This window comes from Chlorocebus sabaeus, chromosome X, assembly GCF_047675955.1.
Source record: "Chlorocebus sabaeus isolate Y175 chromosome X, mChlSab1.0.hap1, whole genome shotgun sequence".
Classification (NCBI taxonomy): domain Eukaryota; kingdom Metazoa; phylum Chordata; class Mammalia; order Primates; family Cercopithecidae; genus Chlorocebus; species Chlorocebus sabaeus.
This window is the reverse complement of record NC_132933.1, coordinates 1,690,246-1,705,102: the sequence shown is the minus strand read 5'-3', so window position 1 is coordinate 1,705,102 and position 14,857 is coordinate 1,690,246. Positions and strand designations below refer to the sequence as shown.

The 14,857-nt window shown below is 52.2% G+C and overlaps 1 protein-coding gene across 1 annotated transcript; it reads left to right on the top strand.

Annotated features, from left to right (window-relative positions):
* The first annotated feature begins 419 nt into the window (after window positions 1-419).
* LOC119620875 (medium-wave-sensitive opsin 1) lies at window positions 420-14,819 on the top strand. The gene is made up of 6 exons (XM_073013126.1): window positions 420-611; window positions 5,648-5,944; window positions 8,638-8,806; window positions 10,267-10,432; window positions 11,977-12,216; window positions 14,494-14,819. Exons 1-6 carry the CDS (start codon window positions 455-457, stop codon window positions 14,602-14,604), a joined length of 1,140 nt encoding a protein of 379 aa, XP_072869227.1. The 5' UTR covers window positions 420-454; the 3' UTR covers window positions 14,605-14,819.
* The last annotated feature ends 38 nt before the right edge of the window (window positions 14,820-14,857 follow it).

Below are 14,857 nucleotides of genomic sequence, written 5' to 3'. Positions count from 1 at the left end.
TTGTATTTAGTAGAAACGTGGTTTCACCATGTTAGTCAGGTTGGTCGCAAACTCCTGACCTCAGGCGATCTACCCACCTTGGCCTCCCAAACTGCTGGGATTACAGGTGTGTGCCACTGTGCCCAGCCACTTTTTTTTTTCAGACGGAGTCTTGTTCTGTCGCCCAGGCTGGAGTGCAGTGGTGCCATCTTGGCTCACTGCAACCTCCGCCTTCCGGGTTCAACCGATTCTCCTGCCTCAGCCTCCCAGTAGATGGGATTACAGGTTTCCAGCAAATCCCTCTGAGCCGCCCTCGGGGGCTCACCTCAGGAGCAGGGGAGCAAGAGGTGGGAGGAGGAGGTCTAAGTCCCAGGCCCAATTAAGAGATCAGGTAGTGTAGGATTTGGGAGCTTTTAAGGTGAAGAGGCCCGAGCTGATCTCACAGGCCAGTATAAAGCGCCGTGACCCTCAGGTGATGCGCCAGGGCTGGCTGCCGTCGGGGACAGGGCTTTCCATAGCCATGGCCCAGCAGTGGAGCCTCCAAAGGCTCGCAGGCCGCCATCCGCAGGACAGCTATGAGGACAGCACCCAGTCCAGCATCTTCACCTACACCAACAGCAACTCCACCAGAGGTGAGCCAGCAGGCCCGTGGAGGCTGGGTGGCTGCACTGGGGGCCACCGACCACCCACCTGCCCCGCCCAAGGGAATCTCTCTTCTGCACATCCCCACCAGCAGAGGCTTTCTCCCATAGCTTTTCAGACGACATGAATCCAGGGGTCCTCTCCGAATCTAGAAGGACACCATAATATCGAATATGCATTCGCAAGCCACACAGGCTTCCCAGCCTCTTTGAGAATCCATGGCTGGGGAAGAATTTATGTGCTGTTTCTTTCTGGCCCGTAGATGAGTGTGTTCACTGCTAGCAAGTAACCTCTCTTTCCACGGAGTCCCTCAGCTTCCTGGGGAAGAGTCGGGTCTGTCTTTACACTTGAAGCCAAAAGGAGGCAACATACTGACACACTCAAGGGAGGCGGGAGGGTGGGGAAGACAGCAGCAGAGGGCAAGAAACTTCTAGAACTTCAGGGTCGGCAGAGATTGTAGCAGTCATTTTGTTGAACTCTGTGATGGGGCCACACAGCTTTTGGCTGCACACCTCTGGGGGAAGAGGCTAGATTGGCGCCCAGGGCCACCTTTCCCTTTGGAGCAGTCCTGGGAGAGAGGGCTCAGGCACAATAGAAAGCTGAAAGTTCTCATCAGGGCAGCCTGAGTTCTGCCATTGGCAGTTGCCCAATCCAAAAGCTGCACGCAGGCCCTCAAAGAAGCTGAGGACGCCAGTGACCTCCCTACTCCTGGCCCTCTCCCCTGGCCCCTCTTCCAAACCAAATTCCTTTGGTGCCTTCAAGAACATCGTGAAGGCAGGGCGTGGTGGCTCATGCCTGTAATCCCAGCACTTTGAGAGGCCCAGGCGGGCAGCTCTTGAGGTCAAGAGATGGAGACCATCCTGGCCAACATAGTGAAACCCCGTCTCTACTAAAATTACAAAAATTAGCTGGGCTTCGTGGCACACGCCTGTAGTCTCAGCTGCTTCGGAAGCTGAGGCAGGAGAATCGTTGAACCCGGGAGGCGGAGGTTGTGGTGAGCCAAGATCGTGCCACTGCACTCCAACCTGGTGACAGAGCGAGACTCCGTCTCAAAAAAGAGAATATCATGCAGGCTATGGGGCTGTGGTTTCCAGAAACCACGCCAGCTCCTTGGTTGCCAATAAATATCCCACTGTGGGGTGGCCAGGACCGAGTGCCAATTAGTGACAGAGTACACAGACCAAACCGGCTGAGGATCTTGCAGTTGACCTCAACATGACTGTGCCCAGAATTTCCTTGGTGGCAATGCAACAGTCTCTTCCTAGATGCCCCCAGACTTCATCAATGCATGATGCTTCAATGCACTCTTTTCAAATGTCCGGGTGGGTTTTTTGTTTTTTGTTTTTTGTTGTTTTTTTTCCCACAAAACTTTAAGCATCTACTAAAGTAGAAGGAAGAGTGTAATAGAGTGTAATGAACCCCGGTACCCATCACTCAACTTCCACAGTTTCATCTCATTTCATCTGTAACCCCTCGACTACCCTTTCTTCCTGATTCTTGGAAGCAAATCCAAGACCTCACACCCTTCCCTCTGTAAATCTTTACTATGTTACTCTAGGAGAAAAGGGATCTTCTCAATACATAACCACAAGTCATCATCACACTGACGAGTGTAACAATATTTCCTGAATAGCTTCAAATACCTAATAGTGTTCAAAAAATGTCATACGTATTTTCAGTTTGCTTGAACCAGGGCTCAGTTGAGGTCCACACATTCAGATTGATTGATAAGCCTTTTGACTATCTTTGAATCTAGAGGTTCCCGCTCTATCTCCCTGCAATTTATTTCTGGAAGAAAGCAAGTCGTTCATGACGTAGCCTGACAGGCTCCTCTGACGTTGTTCATTATGATTTTTCTGTAAATTGGTAGTTGATCTGAGGGTCTGACCAGAGGCAGGTTGGATTTGTTGGTGTGTTTTTGGCAAGGAGAGCGTCTCTTTTCAGGGGTGTTGGCAGCTAGTGAACTCAACGCCCGTACCAATTAAACCACTGCAGTGCGGATGGAAAATGATGGCATTTGGACACCTTACCCTGTCTTCACCCATTGGTGACCAAAACTTTCACATCTTCACAGGTCTTCTTCCCCTGAGGGTATATGCCACTAGGTAGTGTAGTAAACCAGTGTGTTTCAAGTCCCTTAGAACAGTCCCTCTCTAAGTGATATGCCACTCAGTGGATATGCATTTCGTTTCATTTCTTTTGTTGCTGATTTTCAGAGATTGGTCTTTCAATTTAAATTTTTATTTTATTTTATTTTATTTTTTCAAGACACTCTCACTCTGTCGCCCAGGCTGGAGTGCAGTGGCGTGATGTCAGCTCACTGCAACCTCCGCCTCCTGGGTTCAAGCGATTCTCCTGCCTCAGCCTCCCAAGGAGCTGGGACTACAGGTGCCCGCCACCATGTCCAGCTAATTTTTTTATTTTCAGTAGAGACAGGGTTTTACCATGTTGGCCAGGCTGGTCTCAAACTGCTGACCTCAAGTCATCCGCCCACCTCAGCTTCCCAAAGTGCTGGGATTACAGATGTGAGCCACCGACCCCAGCCACTTAAATTTTGTTTTATAATTATGTAATAAAACAGTTAAATGTTTCAAATTAAAATCTAGAAAAGAAGGTGTACTTGAAGAAGTCTGGCTTCTCTGCGCCACTGCATCCCCTTCTCCCCCTGCTGCTGCCTTCCCTCTCTCCCTGTATTTCTTCGAATCACTTTGCCTGGGAGTTGACTTTGATTCTCTTGCTCGTTGCTTCACGAAATCAGTTCCAGAACTTTCACAAGGGCGAGGCAGGCCATTACACCAGCTCTAGTTGCACTGGTGGCAGCTCCTGTCCCCTCCCCCACTGCTGCTGGGACCTGTTCTCTCCTTTGCCCCCTTGTCCCTGCACTGCCCAATTTGGACCGCAAGGGTTGCCAGGGAAGAGAACTGGCTGCCTTGTTTTGAGAGGTCACAGCACCTAGATTGCTCCAGCCCCTTGCACTTGCCTACAGGCCAGAGTGTCCCAAACCCTCCCAGTCTCAGCTGCTCTTCCCCAGTTCACCCGAAGTACTTCCCAGGGAAGAGCTGCCGACAGTTTGGGGGTTCTCTGTTCTTAGGTCCATCAGCAACCCCATTGCTCCCCTCTGCTTCCTTCTGCATGGAGACTGACACCACGAAGGCCTTCAATTGTCAATGGTCTGTCCCTACTGCTCATACTGAGGGTTCCTGGGGAGCCAGTGCCAGGTATCAGAATTGCAGACATTGTCAGTGGGTTTCTAGAAGCTCCTTGTGTTAGGAACAAATGGGGCCCATGCACAGAGGGCAGCAGGGGCCTTGTGGGATCCAGCTGTGCTAGGGGTGAGATTTATCTGTCTCTCCTGGCCAGAGCCAGGAAATCCCCATTTTTCTTAAGCTAGCTTGAGTTGGACTTTTCTAACACACAACTAAAGAATCTCTTGATAAATCTTGGGACTCTCCATGAGGCCTTATATGGCAGCAGGTCTGTGGCTTGCAATCCCTTCAAGTAATCTGCCAAAAACAATGTTACAACAAAGGTCCTTCCAACAAAAAAGGTGTAGAGCCCTAGCAAACTCCTACAAATAAAAAGGAGAAGTAATGCATTTGTAGTCCCAGCTACTTGGGAGGCCGAGGTGGGCGGGTCACTTGAAGTCAGGAGTTCGAGACCAGCCTAGGCAACATAGCCAGACCCCATCTCTACAGAAATAAAAAAATTAGCCATTGCGGTAATGCGCACCTGGTAGTCCCAGATACCTGAGGGCCTGAGGCAGGAGAATCACTTGAACCCGGGAGACAGAGGTTGCAGTGAACCAAGATCACACCACTGCACTCGAGCCTGGGCGACAGAGCAAGACTCTGTCTCATAAAACAAAAAACAAAACCAAAAAAAAAAAAAAAGAAAAGAATAAAAGAGAAATTACCATAGATTGGGTGGCTTTTAAATGACAAATTTATTTCTCACAGCTCTGGAGGCTGGAAGTCAGGGTGCCAGCGTGGTGGGCTCTGGCGAGGAACCTCTTCCTGGCCGCAGATTGCCAACAATTTGTTGTATCCTCACAGGGTAAAAAGAGAGCTAGAAAGCGCTCTAGGGACTCTTTTAAAAAATTAAAAAGTTTTAATTAAAAAAAATATTTTTTTTACATGAGGTGTTGCCATGTTGCCCCGGTTGGATTTGAACTCCTGGGCTCAAGAGACACTCCCCCCTCAGCTTCCCAAAGTGCTGAGATTACAGGCATGAGCCACCATTCCCAGCTAATTTGAACTGTTCCCAAAGGCTCAAGTGATCCTCCCACGTTGACCTGCTGAGTGGCTGGGGTTACAGGCGTGAGCCACCATGCCCAGCTTCTAGGGCCTCTTTTATAAGGGCACTAATCCCATTCATGAGGGCCCCACTCGCTCTGCACACATGAACTGAATGACCTGCCAAAGGCCCCACCTCCTAATACCATCACCTTGGGGGTTGGGATTTCAACACAGGAATTTATGGGGGACACGCACATTCAGATCATCATGAACAGTAACTCCTATATGTGACAGAAGGTGACAGAGGTGGGTAGTGGTCTTCCCCTCAAGGGGGTGAGTTACCACTAGTTGGGGAATCTGGAAAGGCTTCTGGAAGGCAAATGCATCTGAGCTTGGCTTTACACGAGGAAAGCATCTGTCTATGGAAGGGCAGAGGACTCTGGGAGGTAGGAGGTAGAGCTGAGGCGAAGGGAAGAGGGGAGCAGGGAAGCGGGGTGACTGCACACTGCGAGCAGGGAATCAGTTTGGGGAGATGATGAGGAGTTCCGTTAAGTTCAAGGTGCCAGTGCCGGTGACCAGCAGGCGATGGTCTCTGGCTTGAGCGACAGGATGGAGGGGAGGCTGTCGGTCTGAGGATGGGCAAAGCTGGAGGGAAAGAGCCAATTGCAAACGCAGGAGGGGGGGAGGGGGAGGGGAGGCCTTGATGGGGCAGGGAGAGGTGAGATCAACATTGGTATAGACAGGCGGGGCTGCCGCCCAGCTCCTCTCTCTCCTCTGCCTCCTGCCCCCAGGCCCCTTTGAAGGCCCCAACTACCACATCGCTCCCAGATGGGTGTACCACCTCACCAGTGTCTGGATGATCTTTGTGGTCATCGCATCCGTCTTCACAAATGGGCTTGTGCTGGCTGCCACCATGAAGTTCAAGAAGCTGCGCCACCCGCTGAACTGGATCCTGGTGAACCTGGCAGTTGCTGACCTAGCAGAGACCGTCATCGCCAGCACTATCAGTGTTGTGAACCAGGTCTATGGCTACTTCGTGCTGGGCCACCCTATGTGTGTCCTGGAAGGCTACACCGTCTCCCTGTGTGGTAAGCCAGTTGGGGCCCAAGCTCAGCAGAAAACATTCATTCACTTTGCAAGACCCTCCGACCACCTCATGATGAGCTGGGCCCAGCTTCTCCTGTGGGTCTATCTCCCTCCACATCTGTGCCTCACATCCATATAATGAAGGGTTCTGGAGGTTTCTATCTGGACAGTCACATTAAATTCAGCTCCCTTCAGTCCAATATACCCTGAGTTCCTACTCTTGAGTCAGGCTCTGCCCGGGAACAGCCATTTCGGAGCTATGGGGTTGGTGTGGGAGGAGACAGATACAGAGCTAGACAACTCCAGAACAGTAGGGGAGTGGGGACTCTGGGCACTCTGGACAGAACTTCCCTGCAATTAGGGATGCCTGCCATTTCAGCTCACCGGCATCTGCTTTTCCTGGAGGAGACACAATTCCCAGATCCTCTCCCCATCCCCATCACTAATATATCTGTGGGCCACAATTCCGCTCAGGTCAGCAGACAGTGGCTGAGAGGTACCAGTGTGCCAGGCTCTGTGCTAAGGAGGGGACCCTACACCCAGACGGCGACCACACAGTACTGTCATCAGTCCTCTCAGACAGGAAGGGGCCTGGGGCAGGTGGTGGAGGAGCAGGTGGGAGCAGTTGGTGGTTCCAGTGGGCAGAGTGCCACCAAGCAGCCGTGGCTGCCAGACACAAGGTGGCCAGGCCCAGGTCTTGGAGGCCTCAGAGGTCACACCTAGCAGCTGGAACTTTATTTCAGGAGGAGGAGACCCCACATCCAACAGGAGCAGCTCCTGCTCTTGCCTCCCCTCGTCTCTCTTAGCAGCCTCCCCACTCCCTGTTAACTGCCTTGAATTGTACCCACGATGGCCCAGACCAGAGAGGGCGTTTGTCCAAGTCCTGGCACTACCCTGACAGTCTAGAAGGGAAGCCAAGGGAAGGTCAGGCAGTGAAAGTCCATCCCCAGATCTGAGTGCTCTCTGCAGCAGGCATGGCCTCGGTGGTCACACGACCCTTCCTGAGTGCCCCCTGCATCTCCGCCCACGTCTGTCTCTGTTTCTGCCAAGGTCTCCCGCTCACCCTTGCCTCTGCTCATGGTCTGTTCCTGGGTCAGTCAGGTGCCAAGCAGCCAGCACTTCCCCACCAGTTTTGGTCCACGGATGACCTTGGCCATCTGGGAAGCCTATGGACCCCATCTCAGAGGAATTTTTGCAAACGCATAAAATGAGACCCCTAGGATTACAAAGGCAGCAAATTATATTGAAAAACAGTTATCGAAGTATTAAACATTCATCAGTAGCACAGTCTTTCGTTAAAAGCATTTATTGGCCAGGCTCATGCCTGTAATCCCAGCACTTTGGGAGGCTGAGGTAGGAGGACTGCTTGCCTCCAGGAGTTTGAGACCATCCTGGGCAACATAGTGAGACCTCTTCTCTACAACAAATAAAAACAGCTGGGCGTGGTGGCACACCAGTAGTCCCAGGACTACTCAGGAGGCTGAGGTGGGAGGATCACTTGAGCTCTGGAGGTCAAGACTTCAGTGAGCTGTGATGGCAGCACTGCACTCAGTCTGGGCAACAGAGTGAGATTCTGTCTCAAAAAGTAAATAAAAATAAAAGCATGTATTAAACGTATTAGTGACACCACTCAGTACTAAAGTATTAAATAACAGGATCCCGCCTGACAACCACTGTTATTTCAGAGTAGTGATGAACATAAGTGATGTTCGAACTGTCTGCCACCTCTATGAATTGACAGAAAAACATCTGTGACCTCTCTTGCTGACCGAGTCACAGGTACTGCTAATACTGCCACGTTCATAATGGAAGGAAATGTCCAGTGTCTGTTCGAGGTTGATGGAGAGAAAGATGTCGTTTTTTCCACCTCAGTCCGTGGAGCTCTGAATTCTGTGTGCAGACGTTTGGGGTCTAAGCAGGACAGTGGGAAACTGTCTCCACCTACTGCAGAGAGGGAGCCGGGGAGAATCTAAGGCCTTTACAAACGCCTAAAGGAACATGGGTGTGTACCGGAAGGAGGAACGCAGGGTTCTACACAGGGCCTGATTCCTTGCTCTTGGCTCGGACAACAACAGCTCAGTGTGGCTATGCTGCTCTGGACGTGGCCATCAAGAGTTCTGTCATTAGAGGAAGGGCTGGTGGCCAAGAGGGCGAGAAGTGGTAACAGGGCTCCTGTGGGTGAACAGGCACTGGCCACTGTGTCTGTGGCTCTGGCTTCCCTTTTGGTGCTGGATGTGTGGAGGTTGAGGACAGAGCTCCCTGAGTTCTGTTCCCAGATTCGAGATTCTAAGACTGGGTTGGCAAGAAACCCGCTGGCCAAACTGGGAGCTCTAAGCTCCTGCTCCAGAGGGAGAGCAACAGAGGTTTAAGAGGAAAGAAAGAAAGGGGGAGGAGAGGAGGAGAACAGAGGAGCAGAGAGTAAGGCGCTGGGGTCAGTGGGGAAGCAAGGTGGGAGGAGAGGCTGAATGAGATGGGGAAGGAAGTGGAAAGCAGGAGTTAGAGAAACAAGCTGACCCAGAGGCCTGCTCACCCTGGACCTGAAAACACTCTTTGGAGACTTAGGTTTTACAGCTGGGTGGGAGGACACCTCCTGATTTTGAAAGCTTTCGGCTGGTCGGGGAAGGGAGCAGTGACATTGAAGGCTGTTCTACCTTTGCTTCGGCACAAAGCCCTCATCTGTCTGCTCTCCCTTTAGGGATCACAGGTCTCTGGTCCCTGGCCATCATTTCCTGGGAGAGATGGATGGTGGTCTGCAAGCCCTTTGGCAACGTGAGATTTGATGCCAAGCTCGCCATCGTGGGCATTGTCTTCTCCTGGGTATGGGCTGCTGTGTGGACGGCCCCGCCCATCTTTGGTTGGAGCAGGTAAGGGTGCAAGGGCGCAAGATGGAGTCGGCAGGGTCAGACTCTGTGACCTTAAGGCAAATCACTTCCTTTCTCTGGGCACCTCTGAGCATGCAACGTCTATCAATGTATGAATGTGGCTGCAACATAGAAATGGATCTGTGGTCCCCGAACCTCTGGAAACATATTTGTCCCAAGCACGATCGGGTCACAGGAGCACACGGAGCTCGGGCCATCAACACAGCTGTCAGTGAACAGACAGTGTGTTTGCATTCCAGGTCTCTTTCGTGCACATGCTGCCCCACCCCGCCCCCCACCTTTCAGAGGCTGCTTGGGTCATAGATCCACCTGGGCCTGCAGAGCACATGTCTTGGCCAGGCCAAGCAAGTGGCTCAAATGTTTGATTGGGAGGGACTGGATGGACAGCATTTCACTGTTTTATCAACAAGCTCGTGAATAAGTTCTCGTGGTGTTTGGAGAGGGAATGTTCTTTTTTTGGGAACGTTCCATCATTCTGGGAAACAAACCTTGTGAAAGCCTGTCTCTGTCTCCCACCCTCCTCATGCCGCCATGCCCCACACAGTTGCCTGTTATCAAACATGTGTGGCGAGCTGACCCTGGTGGAGGCTCTCCTGCGGGTTATCTCATTTAATCCTTCAGGCCACCCAGTGAGCAGGGCCTTTTATTTCAGTCATGGCCTAGCTGACCTCAGATAAAAGACTCAGCTCTTCACGGGTGTTCTCAGAAGGTCAGGGCAAGATGGAACCTCACACTCCGTTTGTAAAAAGGGGGAGTGATTGGGTAGATGAAAATGTCCTGGAAGCAGATAGTGGAGATGTTTGCACAGCATCGTGAATGTACCAAAGGTCATAATGGTACTTTTTTTTTAGACAGGGTCTCACTCTGTCACCCAGGCTGGCACAGTGCAGTGGTGTAATTATGGCTCACTGCACCCTCGACCTCCTGGGCTCAAGTGATTCTCCCACCTCAGCCTCCTGATGAGCTGGGACTACAGGTGCACCACTTTACCCGGCTAATTTTTTAATTTTTTGTAGAGACAAGATCTCACTGCGTGTTCCAGGCTAGTCTTGAACTCCTGGGCTCAAGCAATCCTCCTACCTCTGCCTCCCAATATGCTGGGATTATAGGCGTGAGCCATTGTGCCTGGCCTATAATGGTACATTTTATGTTATGTATATTTTACCAGAATTTTAAAAACAGAAAAGGCATGACATCTAAAAATGGACAAGGATTTACCAAAATCCTACCCAATGGTTTCGTTTTGGGTTGATGCAAATGTTCTGGAAGCAGAGGTGGTGACTGTCACAGAACTGACCACTTCAAATCGGGAAATTTCATGCAAAGTGAATTTCACCTCAAATTAAAAAAACAAACCCCATCCGAGTCAGCACCATGCCTGAGCTAGGGGTCCTGGGTCACTGTCCCCTGCATCAGGACTGGCTGCTGGCCCTTCTCTCCAGGTACTGGCCCCACGGCCTAAAGACTTCATGTGGCCCTGATGTGTTCAGTGGCAGCTCGTACCCCGGGGTGCAGTCTTACATGATTGTCCTCATGGTCACCTGCTGCATCACCCCACTCACCATCATCGTGCTCTGCTACCTCCAAGTGTGGCTGGCCATCCGAGCGGTAAGCCCCCCGATTCCTCCTGGCCTCACCCCCCTCCTGCCCCTAAGTTTCTCTGCCCCCAAATCAGTCCACTGAGACTCCTAAACTATTTTTTTCAAAAATCATTAGAGAAGAGGATTCTACCCCTATAAGAAAATATTAAGATCCAGCAATGAGAATCGGGCGATTCCTTTGGGGCTGTACCACTGCCTGCAGGTTCAGCCCCAGCCCTGTTGTCCTCAGGTCTGTGAGACAGGAAAGCACTGCCACTCCCTCCCTGGAGGAGTCCGCTAAGGGAACAGAGGTGTGCCTTTCCCCGACCCCGGACAGTTCTCCCCGGGGTGGAAAGGCTGCCTTTCCCACAGAGTAGAGTGGAGCAGCCACATCAGCAAATGACACCTGCAAATCAAGGCATGTTTTTATGAGGCTGCCACCGGAGTACCCTTGTCCCTTTCATAGGCTGTGGGGCCGACCAAGGAGTGGACCCAAGTGTGCCATTTGACCCCTGACGCACTCTCCACCCTCCATGTCTGGCCCTCTGCCTTGGGAAGCTGATCCTGTCCACAGCCATCACCCTCTACCCCTAGACTAGGTTACCACTGGGAGCCCCTGCGGGACATCAGGCAAGCGAGGAGAGCAAGGCTGGTTCTTTCTGTTAGCAGTGGGAGCCCTTTCAGGGTGGTGGCTTTCCTATATGAAGCTACCTGTGCCCACAATTGGATGGGCATGCCTGCTGAGCTCTCCCTAGAGGAGTCTGTGAGCCTGTGAAAGGCCCCCTCACCCCACCACCTTGGGCTGAAGGCTCCCACACGTACCCAACCATAGCTTGGGCTGTATTAGTCTGGGATGGTGGAGCCCCAGCTCCAGAATGTGACCTTAGCCCTGTTATCTTGGCCGTCCCCGCATTCCAGCCCTCACAGTCCCTCTCTCATCCCCACTCATCTGCCTACCATCAGTCCCTCATCCCTGGCAGCTGGTTGCTGGCCTTTGTGGCCTCCCCCACAGTGCCTCTGCCTGGAGGTCATTCGTCTCCTTCCTCCCAGGCATGAAGGAGTCACCCCACCACAGCTGCCCTCAGCCACAATGAGTCCAGGGCAGGATTTAGCCCACAGAGTGGCCAACCTGGCCTAGGAAGCCTGAGGGATGTGTATGCATTGCTCTGAAACTCCTATTGGGCACCCCGCCAGCCACAGCTTTCGCCTCCCCCGCCATCTCCATCTTGTTAGCTCCTTCATTCTCCACGCCCAGTGATCAGGTCCGGCCTCCATGCTCAGGCCTGAGCGCAGGACAGGACAGTCTGTTAAGGAATCAGGTGAAGCAAAGGAGCTTGTTAGATCCAGCTCTGAGGTCCTCTTAGGCCAGGCCTAGCTACGTGCCACCTCCAATTCTATAACTCCCCCAGGGCCAGCCTGAGGCCTCCATGTCTGCCTGGGACTGGCTATGCACGACTCAGGGCTGGAAGCTGGCTGCTGGGCTCCTCTCCTCCTTCCCACATCTCCCTATGCCTGGGGCACCTGCCTCTTGCTGCCCCCCAACCCCCGACTCACTGTCCCTGTCTCCCTCAGGTGGCAAAGCAGCAGAAAGAGTCTGAATCCACCCAGAAGGCAGAGAAGGAAGTGACGCGCATGGTGGTGGTGATGTTCCTGGCGTTCTGCTTCTGCTGGGGACCTTACGCCTTCTTCGCATGCTTTGCTGCTGCCAACCCTGGCTACGCCTTCCACCCTCTGATGGCTGCCTTGCCAGCCTACTTTGCCAAAAGTGCCACTATCTACAACCCCATTATCTATGTCTTTATGAACCGGCAGGTAAGCAACGCCATCAGCAGATCCCGCTCAAAATACTGTGTGGCCTAGAAGGACAGAGTGATGGCCCCACCTGGAACCATGTCTCTGATGAGAAGCCCACGGAGCATCTGGGGGACCCCCCAGGGAAATGACCGGGAAAGGCTCAGCATGTGACCCAGCCCCAGTCAGAGCTCCAGCTGGCCCTTAGCAGAAGGCTTAGGTGCGCCCTCTGGAATCCTTTATAGTCTCAGCCCAAGGATGGCATTTCCCAAAGCGTCTGTGTGCTGTGTGCTCTTCCTTTCCGGTGGCCCTAGAACTATGGCTGCCGAGCTTCAGGGGCTCCCCTGGCGTTCAGACGCTCTAGGAGTTGGTGAGCCCTAGGTATATCCACCCTACATGTGCCCCTCTTCTGTTCAGACTCAACCCTTCTCAACCCTCATCTCTCCATTTTCAAAGCATAACCTCTGGAATTTGTCTTCCTATAAGAGCAAATGTCGGCCCTTCTTGGCTACACTGACCAAGAGTTCAAGAGCTTTCACGAGTTCGTGGGTTAGTTCAGTGGGGAAGTGCTGTGGTCCTGCCCAGAGGCAGCCTCCTTAGCTGACATATTGGGCCTCAGCAGCAAGCTGCTCACACACCTAAATCCCCCTACCTCCTGTAGGTTACAAGCTTCATTAAAGCGCAGCTGTGATGTGACTCGATGGTGGCCAGAAAGGTACGCAGGGGCCTCCCATTTCACCAGGCCCAGTCCATCCCTTCCACTCGGCTCTTCCTTGCTCCTCCATCTTAGAGCCACTCAACGGCTCCAGCCCCTTTGGCTCGGCTTTGACTCACACAAGCCAAGTCTGCAGAGTTCATTAAGGGTTCATTCTCTCTGGTAACTTTTAAACAGTAAGTAGGACCAGGCCTGCAGTGGATTTCCGGGAACTCGCTGTAGCACACTGATGCCCAGAGTGTAGTTCTATCCCTGAACCCCGTTTCCTGACTTTCATGAGGATCTTTTCTAGGTTTCTGGGATCCTAAACTATCTTGCCAAGTACTGTCTTTACTGGATTATTTCCATTCTCCCTTCCAGAACTCCCCCTCCTAGACAAATGTTGGCACTTCTGGACCCCACCAGGCCCCCAACTTTGCTTTCACCCTTTCCACATAATTATCCTGTCCTGCCACATTCTGAGAGAATTTTCTGGAACGCAGTTCCAAGAAGACAGGAAATTATGCTCAGGACAGAGTCTGGCACACAGCGGGTGCTCAAGCAGCAGCTGCTGGACGGATTCCTCAACCCTATCTCCCAGTTCTTCAGCTGAGCTGATTCTGCTGTTCATCCCATGTCTTATGTTATTAATTTCAACCATTATATTTTTTTAATTTTGAGAGTTTTGATGATAGAGGGAGGTAGAACTCGTCAAGAGTAGGCCTGAAATAATTAGAAAATGCCTTTGGTCTGGGTCCTCAAAGCATTGCGGTTACTTCAGTGATGACACAGGACATGATTTGAGACATTCATATGGCCCAGATCTCTTTGGGGTGAAGCAGCAAAGACAGACCCCCTCCTGGTACCGGGAGACGCTTGCCTGGAGAGATGAGGTAGGGGCTAGATTGTCATTACCTAGGCCTCACCTTGCCCCAGATTCATGGACTGGAAAAAACATGACAACCACATGCCTTTTCATTAACATTTCTCTGAGCCGCTCACCAGACAGTCTGGGGACAGGTCACCACTGCCCCTTAGCTGTCACTGTGGATGACTGTCCTGGGGCTGCTGTCACAAACTACCACAAACTCGGTGGCTTCAAACCACAGAAATGGATTCTCTCACGGTTCTGGAAATCATGAGTCTGAAATCAGGGTGTTGGCAAATGGAAAGATTTCCCATGGAGGCCGAGAGGGAGAAGCAGCTGCAGGGCTGCCGGCAGTCCTTGGCACTCCTTGACTCCAAGGTGTGTCGCCCCAGTCTCTGCCTTCATCTTCACGTGGCCATCTTCCCTCTGTCTGCGTGTCCGTGTCTAAGCATTCCTTTTCTTATGAGGACACCAGTCACTGGATTAGGGCCCACCCGGCTCCAGTGTGACCTCGTCTTAACCTGAACACATCTTTTGGGGAACACACTTCAACCCAGTGTAGTCACCATCAACTGCTAAGTCGGATGACATCCCGGCATGTGAGGGAGAAATAACCCAAGCCTTCCTCCATCCCCCATGGCGTTTGGAATGGGTGAACGGAAGGCTCGGGCACGTACGTTCAGCACAGGGCTCCACCCTTTCCTGCTCTGCTCAATAACACTTTCTGTCCTTCCAGTTTCGAAACTGCATCTTGCAGCTTTTTGGGAAGAAGGTTGACGATGGCTCTGAACTCTCCAGCGCCTCCAAAACGGAGGTCTCATCTGTGTCCTCGGTGTCGCCTGCATGAGATCTGCCTCCTACCCATCCCGCCCACCGGGGCTTTGGCCACCTCTCCCTTCCCCCTCCTTCTCCATCCCTGTGAAATAAATGTAATTTATCTTTGCCAAAACCAACAAAGTCACAGAGGCTTTCACTGCAGTTTGGGACCACCTGAGCCTCTGCGTGTGCAGGCACTGGGTCTCGAGAGGGTGCAAGGGGGATAAAGAGGAGAGAGTGCTTCATAGACTTTAATCTTTCCCGAGCCTCATGTCTATCGATGG

Bases quoted from the DNA above. Each gene is read 5' to 3' on its own strand.
- LOC119620875 (XM_073013126.1), top strand. From the start codon at position 455: ATGCGCCAGGGCTGGCTGCCGTCGGGGACAGGGCTTTCCATAGCCATG. The intron at 5,945-8,637 runs GTAAGCCAGTTG...CTCTCCCTTTAG, and splicing joins CTACACCGTCTCCCTGTGTG to GGATCACAGGTCTCTGGTCC. The intron at 10,433-11,976 runs GTAAGCCCCCCG...TGTCTCCCTCAG, and splicing joins TGTGGCTGGCCATCCGAGCG to GTGGCAAAGCAGCAGAAAGA.